The sequence below is a fragment of the Heptranchias perlo genome, chromosome 3, assembly GCF_035084215.1.
Source record: "Heptranchias perlo isolate sHepPer1 chromosome 3, sHepPer1.hap1, whole genome shotgun sequence".
Lineage (NCBI taxonomy): Eukaryota > Metazoa > Chordata > Chondrichthyes > Hexanchiformes > Hexanchidae > Heptranchias > Heptranchias perlo.
Genome location: NC_090327.1, coordinates 34735748 through 34754641, shown reverse-complemented (window position 1 = coordinate 34754641; position 18894 = coordinate 34735748). Strand labels below are relative to the sequence as shown.

The following is an 18894-nucleotide window of genomic DNA, read 5'->3' as shown; positions in this document are numbered from 1 at the left end:
CAGTTGACCTCACTCACCTTGACCACTCATGTCAAGGCACTGAACTTCTTCCTGCACTGCATCCATGTTCGTGGTGCTTTGCACCTGGCATTGACTTTGTCTGCCCCTACCTCCCACTGCCTTTTGGGCATGTGTCTGGAGGGCCTCTTGCATCCCCCCACCCCCCCGCCCCCGCCGTGGATATAGGATGTCCCTCCTTCTGTCCACCTTTTGCACCAAGGCCACTAGTGCATCAACAGTGAACCTTGGTGCATGCACTCTCGCAGGCCTGGTACAAACTCAGATCGGCAGATTGGTGAGGTCTGGCATGTAGATGGGAGGATGTGGGATTTAGTGGTGCGCAACCTTTATTCAATGTTTTAACATAACTCGTCAGTTTGTAAACATAGGGACGAGACCTGCAACTGTGTTTTATGTGTGCAATGTCTGATCTCCATTCAGACTCCGTGCGGACAGCAGACTGAAATTTTTAGCAAATAACAGGTACAAGCGACCTTTAAGATATTTTAAGAGACATCGGGCGCTAAATTGGGCCGTGTAGTGCCCGTTGTTTCAGCGGTACGTGGCCTCCCGAAGTGCCAAAATGATGTCTTGGCTGCACACGCACGTTTCCAGTATGACGTATGCTGGACGCCATCTTGATATAGGAGGTGGCGCAGGCGCAGATAACGAACACCGGAAGTATGTAAAGTAAGGAAAAAATGGATACAATCAGTGTGCAACGATGATTTAAAGTGATAGACACCATTATGGGACTTAATGCTCAACTCAATGCACAGTCTTAACCCTGACTATCTGAACATCTCTTAGAGTACCTGGGGGACCCCCACCAGCGCTATTTAAAGGGACCATGCAGGTTAGTGGCTGGATTATTGCTTCTGGGTGCCGAGACATTTTTAACTGTTTTTGGAGGTCTCCTAGACTTGAATATTATGACTGGGGGACATAGCCTAACATTTAGAGTCAGGACGTGCAGGAGTGAAGTTAGGAAACACTGCTACAAGCAAAGGGTGGGAGAAGTTTGGAACGCTCTTCTGCAAATGGGAGTTGATGCTAGCTCAATTACGAATTCTAAATCTGAGATTGATAGATTTCTGTGAACCAAGGGTATTAAGGGATATGGGGCTAAGGTGGGTATATGGAGTTAGGTCACAGGTTCACCATGATCTCATTGAATGGTGGAACAGGCTCGATGAGCTAAATGCCACTGCCACTTGCTGCCTCCTGATATGCGCCACCTTCTCCTGCAAGAAAGCGGGATGTGTGTCTGGGTGATGTGCCTGTCATGGTTGAATAGCTGCCAGTGTGTGTGGCCTGTGAGTTGTGGGTGGGCGGCTTGCAACAGTGGCAATGTGTAAGGGTGAGAGAAAGTATCTGATTGGAAGTGTTGCGTACTAAAGGAAAGAGTTTGTTGGAATGTGGGTGATGGGGGGTGTAGTGCGTGGAGCAGTGGATGCAGCTACTGGTGCAGTTGGTAGGAGATGCCACATGACAGATGATCTCACTCACCTTGACTACTCGTGTTAAATCATTGAACTTCTTCCTGCACTGCATCCATGTTCATGATGCTGTGTGCCTGGCATTGACTTTGTCCCCTGCTGCCTCCCACTGCCTTTTGGGTATATGTCTGGAGGGCCTCTTACCCCCCCACCCCCCAACCCTCCCGCCGATATAGAATGTCCCTCCTTCTGTCCACCACTTGCACCAAGGTCTCTGGTGCATCAGCAGAGAACCTTGGTGCATGCACTCTTGCAGACCTGGTGCCAACTCAGATCGGCAGATTGGTGAGGTCTGGCATGCAGATTGGAGGATGTGGGATTTAGTAGTGCGTAACCTTTATTCACTGTTTTAACGTAACTCATCAGTTTGTAAACATAGGGACGGGAGCTGTCTTTTACATGTGCGATGTCTGATCTCCATTCAGACTCCGTGCAGACAGCAGATTGTTATTTTCAGCAAATAACAGGTAACAGCTGCCTTTAAAAGATTTCTAACGTACAGCCTTTCTTTAAGAGCTTCCCCTGCTGGTGGAAAGTGCGAATTGCATGGAATCCTCATTCAAAGCTGATTTCTAATGCAGATTGTCGGTAAGTCCTCAGGCCTGACGAAAGGCTTATCCTGCCTGCGCAGGGACCATTGGGCGCAGGGTAATAGCGGATTGCGCTAACCCTGCCCAAAAACAGGCCCTGCCCAATTTTTTTTCCCCCATCCTCTCTTCAAGAGATTGGGACTCCCCCTGCTGGTGGAAAGTGCGCATTTACTTGAATCGTCATGTAAGGCCTACTTTTCAACGCTGCTTGAAGGTAAGTACTGAGGCCGGACAAAATTCTCATCCTGCCTGCGCAGGGGCCATTGGTTAATAGCGGACCGTGCTACCCGCTCCCAATAATAGGCCTTATCCAATTTTTTTTTTCACCCCTAAGAGTCTAAACGGGATAGAGGAGCAAAGGGATCTGGGGTGCAGATACACAAATTACTAAATTTAGTGATGCAAGTTAATAAGGCCATAAAAAAGGCAAATCAAGCACTAGGGTTCATTTCTAGAGGGATAGAATTGAAAAGCAAAGAAGTTATGTTAAACTTGGATAGAACCTTGATTAGACCACACTTGGAGTATTGCGCACAGTTCTGGTCTCCAAATTATAGAAAGGATATGGAGGCATTGGAGAGGGTTCAAAAAGGATTCACAAGGATGATACCAGAACTGAGAGGATATCCTTAACAGGAACAGCCTGGGGCTCTTTTCTCTAGAAAAGAGAAGGCTGAGGGGTGACCTGATAGAGGTCTTTAAGATAATGTTAAGGTTTGATAGGATAGACGTAGAGAAAATGTTTCCACTTGTGGAAGAGTCCAAAATTAGAGATCATAAATATAAAATAGTTGCTAATAAATCCAATAGGGAATTCAGGAGTATCTTCTTTACCCAAAGAATGGTAAGAATGTGGAACATGTTACCACAAGGAGTAGTTGAGGCAAATAGCATAGATGTATTTAAGGGAAAGCTAGATAAGCACACGAGGGAGTAAGGAATAGATAGTATCCTGATAGGGTTAGATGGAGTAGGATGGAGGAAGCTCGTGTGGAGCATAAACCCCGGCATAGACCAGTTATTCCAAATGGCCTGTTTCTGTGCTGTAGTTTTGATGCAACTCTATGTACATGATTAACACTGTTTTCTAATTAATAGTATTTTCCAAACTAGGGGTAGTCTCTGCAGCTCCAGCCCAAAATGACAAAATTCCCCATGGAAGGGTTATAGGTGGAGAGGAGGCAGTTCCTCACAGCTGGCCATGGCAGGTAGGTAATCCTGTGTGTGTGTGTGTGTGTGTGTGTGTGTGTGAATGCAAAGCAGTTTCAATTCTTGCTCATTGTACTCATCTTGAAGGTAGTGGAGACTTCGGGCCATTTCAATTAGCTAATACGTTTAATGTGAGGCTGACTCCCCCCACCAGCCCCCGCTGTTCTGCTACCCGCCCCAGCATTCACCCGAGGGCTGCTGCTGGCGAGGCAGGCAAAGGGACAAAAGGGCGAGCTGCCTGTGGTTGCATGATGGGCGCTGGCAGCTTGCCCACTTTACTCAGATGAGGCCCAAGGCCCAATTTTGGGCTGGTCTCGGGTCTCCCATTTCGGATGCCTGTTGTGGTCGCATCACCGGCTTCACACCCAAAGCCGGGCACCCATGAATTTTCACCAGTCTCAAAGATTTATTTTTCACATGCATTATACTCATTAGACCCAAGTAACCAAGTTTGCTCTTTCCCTTGTCATGTCCAAATCGTCTGTCACTCTGTGTTTAAAGTCCAATTTTGAAATGTCAGCTTGGGTCAGTGGTAGGACTCTTGTTTCTAAGCTGAAATGTTGTGAGTTCAAGTCCCAGTCCAGGTCACAGGAGATGTTAAACTGAGGCCCCATTTGTTAGCGTCTGGTGAATGCAAAAGGTCCCATGGTACAATTTGAAGATGAGCAGAGGTGTTATCTTGGTCAAAATTTATCCCTCAACCTACACCACTGAAAACAGATTATCTGGTCATTTATCTAATTTACTGTTTGTGGGACCTTGCTACAGTCCTTGCGAATTGGCTGCTGCATTTTCTTACATTACAACTGTGACTACGCTTCAAAAATAATTAATTGGCTGTGAAGCACTTTGGGACATCCTGGGAATGTGAAAGGCGCACATTCTTTCTTTCTTTTTTTAAATAGAAGCTGAGTGACTTGATTCTTTTACTGTTATTTCCACAGATTGCTTTGCAGTATACTTACTCTAATGCAGGAGCCTGGGGAAATGCCTGTGGTGGGACCCTAATTGCTCCTCGATGGGTGATGACAGCTGCACATTGTGTAGACTTGTAAGTACTGTAGATCAGTAGAGCAACAATGGGTCAGACTGGACCACAACAGACCAAACCAAGACATACCAGATAACTGAACCAGGACTGACTAGGCCAGCATCGATCAGATCAAGGGTAGGCATAACTGGAGCAATCTATGTCAGGTTGGTCCAGCTAGAACAGGTTAACCAAGGTCAGGCTGGATCAAACTAATCAACCTCAGATAAAACCAGGCAGAATGAACCAGTCTAGACCATGTAAACAATCTTTCCTATTGCTTATAGTTGTTTTCATTGTAAAAATAAATGGACTCAATACACAACAGTATGATCCTGTAAGCCATCATACAGATAGAATGTATCGTGACTTAAGTCATTATTTTATATATATATAGTATTTTCTTGATTGTTTTCCTGTACAGCCATGTAAGAGAAAAACGCATCAAGAAAATTTAGGTTCAGGTAATTTACTGGACAGCAAAGAAATAAATTATATTTACCCCGTTCAGACTGGCCCACCTCATTAAGTGTTCCACATGCTGACTATTGCTAACTTGATGATGCTTATGTAAGATGAGAGGGGAATAAAGTTCTCTGCTACAGTCCAGGCCTCCATGTTTCGCTCTCTGCTGTTTTCTGCTTTCTTGAACCAATTTTTGATGAATGCAGGATGCATTTGTTATGGAGATATCAGTTTCTCAGAGGTCATAATGCTTATCTCTAATTCTTTCCCCAGTAAGGATGGAGCATTCTACCGTGTGGCTCTTGGTGAACACAATCTAGATGGGGTTGATGGGACTGAGTATTACAGACATGTTGGTGACATCATCATACATGAAGGCTGGAAAATGAACAATCTCGCTAATGGGTAATTCATCTCTCAGATTAAAGATTATATTTTCTATAATTTAAGCTTTCAAACACTCATTCTTCTTTGTACTTTGCAAGAGAGGGACAAGTCTCCACATAGCTGTATTAACAGGACATCTGAACTGTGGAGCTCCTTATCTCCCTCAATCTGCAGGCTTTCAGAACTCAAGCTTTGCGTCACCTAACCAACACTTACTGATTTATCTTGTCTTTTCGCCTACCGTTTTTGACCCTGATTGTGTTCTGCAAATGCCTTTCGCCTAATGTAGTGAGGATCCTGGCCTCATCTCATTGAGTGGTTCTACCTCACAGGACATTGCCAGGGTTCTTTACTTATTTCTTCCATTCATATAGAATGCTGGACTTGGCGTGGTAAGAGAAAAGCAATGTAACACAATATCTATTTAGCCCAGTTGATCCTATCCTTCCAGAATACCAACCTACTGTCTTCCCATTACAGCACCCAGCTGTGTTTTAAATGAGTTCAGTGTCCTGGCTTGAACCACCCTTCCCAGCAATCCATTTGAGCTGCTGATCATTATGTAAAGAAATATTTTCAGACATCATTACAGAAAGCAGTGGGTAATGAAACACACAACATAATGGGGGTAATTTTAACTTTGGGCGATAGTGTAAAACTGGCGATATTGAATTAGCTGCCCATTGTACACCACCCCCGATTTTCCTTTCCATTGAAATCAACAGTCAACAGAACAGGGCTCAATCTGTACAACCTAAAATATTAGAGTTACACCACAATACCAGTAAGTACAATTTACAACTGTACATTCTCACACTATTGTACCATCACCACAGTTCTATCAGTTCTAAAAAGGGAGATGGAAAGAGACTCCATCCTGAAGGATGAAGGGCTAAGGGACAAAGAGGAGGCAAGTCCTGGTCTGTTTGCATAAATATCCTAAAGAGTTGTCAATCAGATCAAGAGCCACCAGTGCCAGGGTGAATAGTGAAAGACGACTACCTCTGGTTGGGCAGTCAGTGTAGAGGAGACATCAATTAAAATTTGTCACTAACATAGTGAGGAGGAGATTAGGACAAATTTATTTACGTAGAGAGTTGTTAGAGCATGGAATGCTTTGCCACAGGAGATAGTTGAGGCTGACATCATTGCATCTTTTAAGGGAAGAGTAAATAAATATTTGGAGTAGAGGAAGATGCAGGACTATGGGGAGAGTGCAGAGCAATAGCATTAGTTTTGGATTGCTCTAGGAAAGAGTTGGAATAAACACAATAGACCAAATGGTCTCCATCAGTGCTGCAAACATTTATAGGAATATAGAAACATATAAACAGGAGTAGGCCTTTCAGCCCCTCAAGCCTGTTCCGTCATTCAATTAGATCATGACTGATCTGTACCTCAACCCCATTTGCCTGCCATTGCTCCATCTCCCTTGATACCCTTACCAGCAAAATTTTATCAATCTCAGTCTTGAAAGTATCTTTTGGGAGAGATAGTTCCAGATTTGGGAGAAAGAGTTCCAGATTGTTATAGTTCTTTAGCTCTACCAGATAACCAGTTTCTTAAGAACCTTTTCCCCTGTTTTCAAGAGTGCAGAAGAGTCTTCCATAACTAAAGTAGTTTGACTTTTGTCTGGTGGAATGTCCCAATAACATTTAGGTTATGTCTATTATAGTGATACATTATACCACTTTTTATAATGGTAATAGAGGTGGTTTCTACTTGTAAATTGTTCGAACATTACTCAGGTTATATCTAAAAATCCCCAACTGTTCTATATGCGGAAGGAGCAATATATACCCTCCTAGGTATCTGTAGTAGCCCAAAATAGGGAGTTTTGAAAGTTACTCTTGGCATGCTAAAGGGAGGTATAGAGATATGCAGGGGACGGTACTGTTCCTATTCCATCACAACTCATTGATGGCCTGAAGGTATTTGAGGCTTTCTAATGGTTGTTTGCTTTTTAGACAAAGTGAAGATATGCTTGCCTTGCTCCTTAAAGATAAGTTGTGATATGGATACCAGGAGCATTTAAACAAGAACATGAAAAAGCACGGAATGAGAAAAGGCCCTTCAGCCCATCAAACATGTTCCATCCAGACATCATGCACAATACCCTTCACTCCAGATTACACTACCGACCCAATACTCTGCTGTTAGAGATGAAGATTGAGAAATAGTATGGGAAACCATTTTACACTAAACAATTGCTTATATTCCATTTCCTTGGTTTATTTCTGTAGTTTAAAAACGCTAAAATTGAAAGACTGACAGTGTATTCGTACCAAAGATTATTACTGCAGTCTTTAAGTGCAGCTGGCACATGTTTACATTTAGATTTGCCTCATCACTCCCAACTGGAGACTCAATTCTATTCTTAGGCCTTTCTAACCCAAACACTAGCATTTTGTGTGCAACTTTGGGAACATACAGATCAAAGACATTTTGATATGGGATGGTACCGAAAGTGGATAAAGAGTTATGTATGCGAAAGGCTATAGATTAGAACAGTTTAGAAATAGAAAAGAAGTGAGTTCATAGTTACAAAGAGGGAAGAAATAGAAGGAGTAAAGATGAGCTCAGCTGGCTGTAATGGATTGATCTTCTACAATGACTCCCTACATAACCTCAGGTGTTGGTCGGCAGTATGTTCAGTTTAATTTAACCCTTAATAAACCTTCAAGTGTTTGACTGCGCGTGAATTATTTCTTGGCATAGAGGCTCAGGACTGAAGCCTTTGTCTGTAATATTATAAAAATTCACATTCCTAACAAAGCCTCATATAACTTCAAAATAATTCATTGTGTGTGAAGTTCTTTGAAAAATTTCTGAGTGATGCAGGGGTAGTTTTTCTCCTTTGCCGTCTAGGCTTTAAGCACTGCCTGGGCGGATCACAGAGAGGAAAGTCTTGTGGAGGAAGATTTCACATCCGCCTGGTTTTCCCTCCATTTAAATTAATGGAAAGAAAATCCAGTGGGGCGTGCAATCCTCCCTATAAGATTTTCCTCTCTGTGCTGCATCCAGGTGATACTTAACACCAGGTGGTAAAGACTAAAATCAATCCCAAATTAATGCAAATATTTCTTTGCCTAAATACTCCATGGATCACCCAAGGTCATTGCATAAAATCCAGGGTATCCATCAATAATTCAGTCTTAACTACTCAACCACCACAATTTGCCCCAGGCAAACATCCCTCAACCCGGCAGCATGTTGTGTTTGATACATTAATAGATCATCTCAGTCTAGATATATTCCCATAACCATCAGTCTGGGGAGGACCTTCTTGACTCTAACCAGTGCTTTATTCTGTGTTCTTTCTCTTGTTGCAGGAACGATATCGCTTTGCTTTATCTGCTAGAGCCAGCTATTATTAACCAATATGTGCAGATTGCTAATCTTCCATCACCTGGTCAAATCCTCCCTGATAATTTCCCCTGTTATATCACTGGTTGGGGTCTGACTGAATGTAAGTACAATAAAGCCTCACCCACTACTGAATCCATGGGACTGACCGTCTCCTCAGTGTAACCAGACAAAAGCATGATTTTCAATCAGTTTAGGTACAAACCGTCGGCACTCTACAAAATGCCTTAAAGAGGCCTCGGGGGAAGTGCAATGAAAAAATCTATTTGGGTTGCTCCATGTTATTCCTTCATCCAAGCAGCAGAATTGATGGGTCAATTAGAATAGTAAAGCAGATATATATTCAACCCCAAAACTTTGTCTACCTGCTGCCTCTTTGGCTGGCATATGAAGAAGAGAATGGTCATTGGGCATTTTGCTGCACATGTTGTGGTTATAGTCCCAGCCTGAACCCTTCTGGATGAACTACCTGTAAACTTTTTAAAGCTCCGATGACACAGTCATTGTGAACCATAGAGGCCCAGGGAGATCCCATGTTTGATCCCCACGTTCAGTTGAGCTAGCAAATAGGGATGCTGCAATTGGCTTCAGCATCAGACGGCATGCTGATGCATTCTAAACCATGGCACAACACAGTAATCTCAATGTTAAGGGCAATATCTGTGGGAAAATGCTTGGCTAACCCTTTCCTGTTTGTTTGCATATAAATAACAACACGGTGCATTTATATAACGCCTTTAAGGTGCCTCAAATCGTAAGGAAATATATGGACATAGAGACAGTGGTCTAGAAATAGGGCCTTCTAGCGCCCATTGTTTTGGCTCTACGCAGCCTCCCAAACATCCTAGGCGGCATCTTGGATTTGCATGCATGCTTCTAGCGTGACATGCGCCGGACGCCATCTTGGTAAAGGGTTCAGCTCATGCGCAAATAATGAATGCCAGCAGCGTGTAAAGTAAGGAGAAAATGTGTTTGATCAGTGTGAAATACTGATTTAAAGTGATAGACACCATTTTGGGACTTAACCCTCCACTCAACGCACTGTCTTAACAATGGCCATCTGAACATGTCTTAAAGTGCCTGGAGGACCCCCCACCAGCGCTATTTAAAGGCACCATGCAGGATTTACAGGTTAGTTGCATATTATTGATTCTGGCTGCTGATGCATTTGTAATTGTTTTTGGAGGTTTCCTATACTTGAATACTAGAATGAGGGGACATAGCCTAACATTTAGAGTCAGTCTAATGTCCTTTAGGGAAGGAAACCTGCCATCCTTACCGGTCTGGCCTATATGTGACTCCAGACCCACAGCAATGTGGTTGACTCTTAATTGCCCTCTGAAATGGCCTAGCAAGTCACTCAGTTGTACAATCTCACTAAAAAAAGTACACGGACTGCAGTGGTTCAAGAAGGCGGCTCACCACCACTTTCTCAAGGGCAATTAGGGATGGGCAATAAATGCTGGCCTCGCCAGCGACGCCCACATCCCATGAACGAATGAAAAAAAGGACGTGCAGGAGTGAAGTTAGGAAACACTTCTACATGCAAAGGGTGGGAGAAGTTGGGACTGCTCTTCTGCAAACGGCAGTTGATGCTAGCTCAATTGTGAATGTTAAATCTGAGATTGGTAGATTTCTGTGAACTAAGGGTATTAAGGAATATGGGGTATGGGATCAAGGCAGGTATATGGAGTTAGATCACAGGTCAACCATGATCTCATTGAATGGCAAAACAGGCTTGAGGGGCTAACTGCCACTGCCACTTGCTGCCTCCTGTTACGCGTCACCTTCTCTTGCAAGAAAGCGGGACGTGAGTTTGGGTGATGTGCCTGACATGGTTGAATAGCTACCAGTGTGTGTGGCCTGTGAGTTGTGGGTGAGTGGCTTGCAACAGTGGTAATGTGTAAGGGTGAGAGGAAGCATCTGATTGGAAGAGTTGCGTACTAATGGAAAGATTTTGTTGGTGTGTGGGTGATGGGGGGATGTGGTGCGTGGAGCAATGGATGTGGCTAGTGGTGCAGTTGGTTAGTGATACCACTTGACAGTTGACCTCACTCACCTTGATCACTCATGTCAAAGCATTGAACTCCTTCCTGCACTGCATCCATGTTCATGTCTGAGTCTGGCATCGACATCATCCCTCGCTGCCTTCCACTGCCTTTTGGGCATGTGTCTTGAGGGCCTCTTGTCACAACCCCGCCCCCCACCCCCTCCCACCGCCCCGGTGGATATAGGACGTCTCTCTTTCTGTCCACCTCTTGCACCAAGGCCTCTAGTGTGTCATCAGAGAACCTTGGTGCATGCACTCTCGCAGACCTGGTACCAACTCAGATTGGCAGATTGATGAGGTCTGGTGTGCAGATTGGAGGATGTCGGATTTAGTAGTGCGCAACCTTTATTCAATTTTTTAACATACCTCATCAGTTTGTAAACATAGGGATGTGACCTGAATTTGTGTTTTACGTGTGCAATGTCTGATCTCCGTTCAGACTCCATGCAGACAGCAGACTGTTATTTTTAGCAAATAACAGGTACCGGCGACCTTTAAGAGATTTTTGCTGCGTGTCAGTGAGACAGCCTGCCTTTAAGAGATTCTGGCTCCCCCTGCTGGTGGAAAGTGTGAATGTCGTGGAATTGTCGTGACAAGGCCTGGATTTTTCGCAAGCATGAGTTAAGTTCTGCGGTAGCGCGAATGTTTTGTCCTACCTGCGATGGGTTGACTGGGTGAGGGTTAATCGCGCAATGCGATACCCATGCCCGTTTTCAGGGGTTTATGAATTTAACCCCCATCGATCCTTTAAACAAGTGGAATAAATGCCTCTAGCCCATATTGTTATTAATCCTGAAGCTGAGCAAATACCAGGCAATTTGGACTTCACATAACATGTCTTACTCATCCCAGCAAATACTTCCTTTCATCTGCACCAATGGCCATCCGAGTGTCTTACTCCCTGGGACATTCTTCAGTTGTCCTGGAGAGTAGAACTGCTGGAAACTGACACAATACCAACATCTGCCCCAGTCTCCTTCACATCCATGATGCACAGAGAAGCACAGTTCAACCATGCACATGGTGTAAGTAGACACACTCCTTGCACCTTCAACCAGAGCCATTGTCTGTGCTCTTCAACAAACCCAGAACAAGATAAGTTCAAATGAAGACCCTCAGCCAATTTGAACACATCCTTCCAGAATTCTTCAATATAGATAAGTATGAGGTGGTGCATTTTGGTATGAGAAATAAGGAGGCCACATACTCCTTGGAAAATAAGAGTCTAAATGGGGTAGAGGAGCAAGAGATCTAGGGGTATGGATTCACAAGCCATTAAAAGTTGCAACGCAGGTTGACACGGCCATAAAACAAGCACTGGGGTTCATTTCTAGAAGAATAGAATTGAAAAGCAGAGATGTTATGTTAGATTTGTATAGAACCTTGGTTAGACCACACTTAGAGTACTGCGAATAGTTCTGGTCTCCATATTACAAAAAGGATATAGAGGCACTGGAGAAGGTGCAAAAAAGATTTAAAAGAATGATACCAGAACTGAAAGGTTATAACTATCAGGAATGACTAAACATGCAGGGGTCAGAGAAGGCCGAGGGGTGACTTAATAGAGGTCTTTAAAATTACGAAGGGGTTTGATAGGGTAGATGTAGAGAAAATGTTTCTGCTTGTGGAGCAATCCAAAACTAGTAGTTAAAAATATAAGGTAGTCACTAATAAATCCAGTAAGGAATTCAGGAGAAACTTCTTTTCCCAGGGAGTGATTAGAATGTGGAACTTGCTACCACATGGAGTAGTTGAGGCGAATAGCATAGATGCATTTAAGGGGAAGCTAGATAAACACATGAGGGAGAAAGGAGTAGAAGGTTATGCTGATTGGGTTAGATGAAGTAGAGTGGGAGGCTTGTTGGAGTATAAACACTGGCATAGACCAGTTGGGCTGAATGGCCCATTTCTGGTCTGTAAATTCTATGTAATTCTATGTAAGACCAACCCTACCATCTTGCCATTGCAGTTCTAGATTTATTTTTGAATGAGTCCAGTGTCCTAGCTTCAACCACCTTTTCTGACATGCCATTCCAGCTCCTGATCGCCCGTTGTATAAAGAAACATTTCCAGGCATCTGTCCCAAACTTTCCCTTCACAACCCTAACTCTGTGCTGCTGTCCTGTTGTATCTGAAAGTACTGTTCCTGGTTCACCTTCTCTATCCCATCAAATATTCTAAATCCCTGTGTTGAATCTGAGACATCTCCTTATTGTTGAGGTATATGCTTGTGTGCCATTTAGCAGTATCTTAGTGTGTTAGACTTGTGTAATTTGTGAACATCTTGTTTTGTTACCCTCTCCTTGTACTAATGCGGACAAATATACACGATGAAATGACTTTGTAGTTGACCTTTAAATATTCCAACAAACACCTGTAAAAAAAAATTGCCAACGAAATGTGTCATACTATATTTCCTTAAAAAGGAGAAAACAATCAAACATTGGACCGATCATTTTGGGTTCATTGGTTCTTCTCAAGATGAGGATCCCCTTGTGTAATGGGAAAAGGCTAGAGATATATGGGTTTTTGCCTCAAAGGGGATGTGTACCGTGCTCACTATATTCAATTCTTGTACATAATCTGTCCAGTCTGGCAAACCATTCCCAGCTCTATCCCATAATGCATGGGGTTCCATGTATTTCATGGCATTGAGCATAGGGACCTAAATAATAGAAACATAATAACATTAGGAACAGGAGTAGGCCATTCAAGCCCTTGGGCCTATTCTGCCATTGAATTAGATCATGGCTGATCTACACTACGACTCCATTTTCCTGCCTTTGCTCCATATCCCTTCATACCATTACCAAACAAAAATCTATCTATCTCAGTCTTGAAAACTTGAATTGTCCCAGCAGCCATTGTATTTTTGGGGAGAGAGTTCCAAATTTCTACTACCCTTTGTGTGTAAAAGTGCTTCCTGATTTCGCTCCTGAATGGCCTAGCTCTAATTTCAAGATTCTGTCCCCTTGTTCGATTCCCCCATCAGAGGAAATAGTTTCTCCATGTCTACCCCATTAAATCCTTCTAACATTTTAATGAATTCAACTAGTCCACTATTTATACTCAGTCGAAAGATCTGTATTTGTGATCTAGCCCTTTAACATTTATACTGCTGGAGCTTCTCTGGGTTCAACTGCTGCTTCAGTCTTGTAAACCTACTTGCTCAGGATAACCAAGCTAACGATCTTTGATGTTGGGTTTGATTAATTATTTTGATGCCTTTCTTTTACCGCCTTAATCAATTCCTTTCAGCTGCAGGCTATCCATCTCCAGTTTTGCTGCAAGCTTGTCTCCCAGTTGTAGACCATAAAAAATGTGCAACTCGAGAGTACTGGGACTATTATGCTGGTGAGAAAATGATATGTGCTGGCGGTGACGGCTACTTAGCTGGATGTCAGGTAAAGCCATTTATTTTTGAACACTGCTGTGTTTTCTTTTAATTGTAAGACTACTCTGTCCTATTTCCTCATCTCCGTGATGCACTGCACTCAGAAGAAAAGCATTAAATTTCATAAGAGCACAAAATAGGCTTGGATGAAGAAGGCCCTTCAGCTCGTTTTATTTAATCCTTTCACCCGATAGCCAATAATTAATCCAATACACTTTATTGTTGTTTGATATTCTTAATTCATTGCATTCCAATTGCTCCTACCACTGCCAGTGATGGGCTCATAACCATCAATGTAGGCCAATAACCATCAGTGACAGGCCCAAAACTCAGTGATGGGTCCGTAACACAGTAATGAGCCCGTATAAGAACATAAGAAATAGAAGCAGGAGTAGGCCATACAGCCCCTCGAGCCTGCTCCGCCATTCAATCAGATCATGGCTGATTTTCAACCTCAATTCCACTTTCCTGCCTGATCCCCATTTCCCTTGATTCCCCTAGAGTCCAAAAATCTTTCTATCTCAGCCTTGAATAAACTCAAGGACTCAACATCCACAGCCCTCTGGGATAGAGAATTCCAAAGATTCACAACCCTCTGAGTGAAGAAATTCCTTCTCATCTCAATCTTAAATGGCCAACCCCTTATCCTGCGACTATGCCCTCTACTTCTAGACTCTCCAGCCAGGGGAAACAACCTTTCAGCATCTACCCCGTGAAGCCCCCTCAGAATCTTATATGTTTCAATGAGATCACCTCTTTTTCTTCTAAACTCCAGAGAGTATAGGCCCATACCTGTAACCATCAAAGACAGGCCTGTAACCACTAGTGACAGGCCCATAACTCAGTGTTAGGTCCATAATGCAGTAATGGGCCCATAACCATTAATGATAAACCTGTAGCCACTGGTGACAGGTCTATAACACCAGTGATGGGGGGATGCACATAAGAAAATAGGCAAAGGACCCCAGTGACAAGCCCGTAACTCAATGATAAGTCTGTAATGCAATGAAGGGCCCCTAACCACCAGTGACAGGTCCGTAACTACTAGCGACAGATCTATAATCACTAGTGATGGGGGGGGGGGGGGGGAGAGGCACAAAAAAATGGGTCCTTAACCCCACCCAGTAACATCTTCCTGGGGATTCCATGCCTTGTCATAGAAATCTATAGAATCAAAGACATTTCAGTACAAAAGGAGGCCATTTGTCCCATTGTGCCTTTATCAGCTGCACACTGGAACAATCCACTCTAATCCAATGTCCTTCTTCTTTCCCTGTAATCACTTCTATTCTTCTTCCTATCCTTCACATCATGAAGTCTCCATCTCTTCCTGGTGGGCCACATCTTTCAGACCCACTGAATAGATGTTCAGGTGCTTTAAAATATTACAGAGCAGAACCTGCTTTTGCAGGGAACCATCCTTACATATTAAGCTGACGACAGTGCTGTTGCAAATGTTCTCACTGCATCTATCTTGTTGGTTTCAGGGCGATTCTGGTGGGCCTTTGAACTGTAACGTCAATGATGTTTGGAATGTGTATGGCATTGCTAGCTTTGGCCCCTCAATTTGCAACACATACCACAAGCCCACTGTTTTTACACAGGTCTCATCCTTTATTGACTGGATTAACCAGGTACATTTCCCTTGTATCTTCATATTAATATCTCGGGGCATGAACAGTACATAAGAGTGAATAATCTTATATTTCATGGTAGGGCTGTAGCTATGGTACTGGACTAGCAACCTAGAAGTTGTGAGTTGAAATTGAATTAAATAAATCTGGCAATTTGTGCGATGGCAGCCCCTTTTATATCATTTCATGATGTTTGGGCTCTTATCAACAGTGATGTGTGACATCACCTGCAGCAAGTGCAAAGTCTAAACTGGGAGATCAATGGTGCTTGATACTGACAATTTGCTATATTTTTCCAGAGTGCCTAATGACGCCAATGTCTCAGCTAATGAGTTGCACTGTGTCAACCAATGAGTTGGACATGGGGCAGGACTTATGGCAGGACTCACAGCAAACAGTCTATTTTACAGCAAAGTCTATTTACTCAGCAAACAGAGACTATTTAAGCAACGCACTACAGCAAACAGTCTACAGAGTCTATTTAAAAAGAGTCTCTATGAACTACAGCAAACAGAACTCTTGACCGAAGCAAGGTGATTACTTCTCCCGATAAAAGCAGGGTGATTTCTCCAGGAAAATGGCAGTGAGTGGAGGAGAGTTACATACAAATTATGTGTGTAAAATCAATCCCAGTTATTTACAGCAGTGCGGTTAAGGATCCAATGTCAGTGCTTTCCTCTAATCATTAAGTGTAGTGACATCGTAAGTAACCACACAAAGATTTCTTCGGGTCAGTTTTATTTTGGAAATCAACTGCCTTCATCTTAAACATATTTAGGTTTTCACTAGAAATACTGACCTGAAGAAATCTTTCTGTGTTGCTACAAATACTGACAGGACAAAATTGTCCCCACTGATCTTTTGAACACGGGGTTTTAATACGAGATACCATTAGAACTGTGTTTGGTCAGGGATTTTCATTAAATGGTGATGGTTCAAAAGTAGTTGTATATATCCCAGGATTTAGACGACTTTATCACTCTCACTTTCGCAGTTTATGGTATTACCTGGTTGAACTTTTCACAGTTTGGAAAGGGAACTGACAAAGTCGATGCAGGCAAATTGTTGACTGTGGTAAAGGGTTCAAATAGCAGAGGACACAAATTTAAAATGAGAAAGTTAGGATTAAAAAAACAGAAAGGCAGATGGAACTATTTCATCCAGCGGGTGATGGAGTTGAAGAGTGAATTACAATGGAAGGCCACTGAAGCACGGAGTCAGTATAAATGGGTTGAAGAGGCAAAGTCGGGTTTCTGGAGATAAAAGTGTTGAGGGAGACAGTGAGAAGGCAGGTAAGGTTAATCTATCAAAAGGAGATGGACTTGTTGGTTGGGGTTTTCTGCCTCACTCGATTTTAGAGTCATAGAGTCATAGAGTTATACAGCACGGATAGAGGCCCTTCGGCCCATCGTGTCCGCGCCGGCCATCAGCCCTGTCTACTCTAATCCCATATTCCAGCATTTGGTCCGTAGCCTTGTATGCTATGGCATTTCAAGTGCTCATCCAAATGCTTCTTGAATGTTGTGAGGGTTCCTGCCTCCACAACCCTTTCAGGCAGTGAGTTCCAGACTCCAACCACCCTCTGGGTGAAAAAGTTCTTTCTCAAATCCCCTCTAAACCTCCCGCCTTTTACCTTGAATCTATGTCCCCTTGTTTTAGTACCCTCAACGAAGGGAAAAAGCTCCCATTCACTTCAATGGGCTGAAAACTGCAGGCTGGTAAGCACAGTGGCCATTGGGATGAATGGGCCTTTTCCTAAAAATTGTTATGTTCTTACCTAAACTAGTTGGTTGTGTAACTGCCGTGCAGTTCACTCCTAGCCAATTGTCATTGTACATTTTCATTTTATAGGTCACACATTAATGGATCTCAGAACAACACTCTAAGTCCTAATGTAATACTTTCTCTTCCCTTCCAGACTATTGAAAAGCACGGTGGTCCCAACTAAACGGGCATTGGTGATTGTTACCTCCTGACAATGGTATAATTATTAAGCCAATCCGTAACATTCTTTGGCCTCTCATTACTAAGAAATATAGTAAGTGTCGGTGGTGGATCACACATGTGCTGATTTTGCTGGTTATTTTGACACCAGAAAAAAAATAATCCAACAGCAGATTGTTTGACTTAACAAAGTGTTTACTAATTATGAGTCATATAAAATGATTGCTGGAATACCAAGATCTACTTTGTTTTTAATTGAGTAGTCTTCATTATTTAATTGCTCCTCATTACTTTGTTTCCATTGAAAGATGTAATGTAGATTTTATCACATCTCAGAAACAGCCCGAAACACTTCACATAATATGGATTACTTTAAAGTGCAGTGATTGTAATTATGTTGTTAAATAGAGAAACATGGCAGCCATGTTGCACACAACAACTCCTCCTTCTGTGCCGTAAATTTCTATGATTCGATGAACAAGATCCCACAAACAGCACTGAGTTAAATAATCAGTTAATCTCTGTGGTGGTGTTGATTGAGGGTCAAATTTTGGCCAGGACATCAGGAGAATTCCATCTCTTCTTCATAAATCAACCATGGAGAGCATCACAGATTCTGTCATTATTGACCATCGACACTTTCTAAAAGGGGTCAATGGACGACAATAAGGAGCAGAAAGCAACCTGATTTTTCCTTAACCCGATGCTAAATGTATCATAGAATCATAGAATCATAGAAGTTACAACATGGAAACAGGCCCTTTGGCCCAACATGTCCATGTCGCCCAGTTTATACCACTAAGCTAGTCCCAATTTCCTGCACTTGGCCCATATCCCTCTATACCCATCTTACCCATGTAACTGTCCAAATGCTTTTTAAAAGACAAAATTGTACCCGCCTCTACTACTGCCTCTGGCAGCTCGTTCCAGACACTCACCACCCTTTGAGTGAAAAAATTGCCCCTCTGGACCCTTTTGTATCTCTCCCCTCTCACCTTAAATCTATGCCCCCTCGTTATAGACTCCCCTACCTTTGGGAAAAGATTTTGACTATCGACCTTATCTATGCCCCTCATTATTTTATAGACTTCTATAAGATCACCCCGAAACCTCCTACTCTCCAGGGAAAAAAGTCCCAGTCTGTCTAACGTCTCCCTATAAGTCAAACCATCAAGTCCCGGTAGCATCCTAGTAAATCTTTTCTGCACTCTTTCTAGTTTAATAATATCCTTTCTATAATAGGGTGACCAGAACTGTACACAGTACTCCAAGTGTGGCCTCACCAATGCCCTGTACAACTTCAACAAGACATCCCAACTCCTGCAT

The 18894-nt window shown here is 42.9% G+C and overlaps 1 protein-coding gene across 1 annotated transcript; it reads left to right on the top strand.

The window, feature by feature from the left end:
• The first annotated feature begins 1905 nt into the window (after nucleotides 1-1905).
• LOC137308037 (chymotrypsin-like elastase family member 1) lies at nucleotides 1906-17572 on the top strand. Its single transcript, XM_067976984.1, has 8 exons — nucleotides 1906-1966; nucleotides 3188-3297; nucleotides 4243-4349; nucleotides 5067-5198; nucleotides 8513-8649; nucleotides 13855-14000; nucleotides 15478-15624; nucleotides 17543-17572. The coding sequence occupies exons 1-8, from the start codon at nucleotides 1906-1908 to the stop codon at nucleotides 17570-17572; spliced, it is 870 nt and encodes a 289-aa protein (XP_067833085.1).
• Nucleotides 17573-18894: the final 1322 nt, after the last annotated feature.

Coding starts and splice junctions, on each gene's coding strand:
- LOC137308037 (XM_067976984.1), top strand. CDS start 1,906: ATGTCTGATCTCCATTCAGACTCCGTGCAGACAGCAGATTGTTATTTT. Junction 1,967..3,187: donor TTATTTTCAGCAAATAACAG/GTAACAGCTGCC, acceptor TCTAATTAATAG/TATTTTCCAAACTAGGGGTA. Junction 15,625..17,542: donor TTATTGACTGGATTAACCAG/GTACATTTCCCT, acceptor CTTCCCTTCCAG/ACTATTGAAAAGCACGGTGG.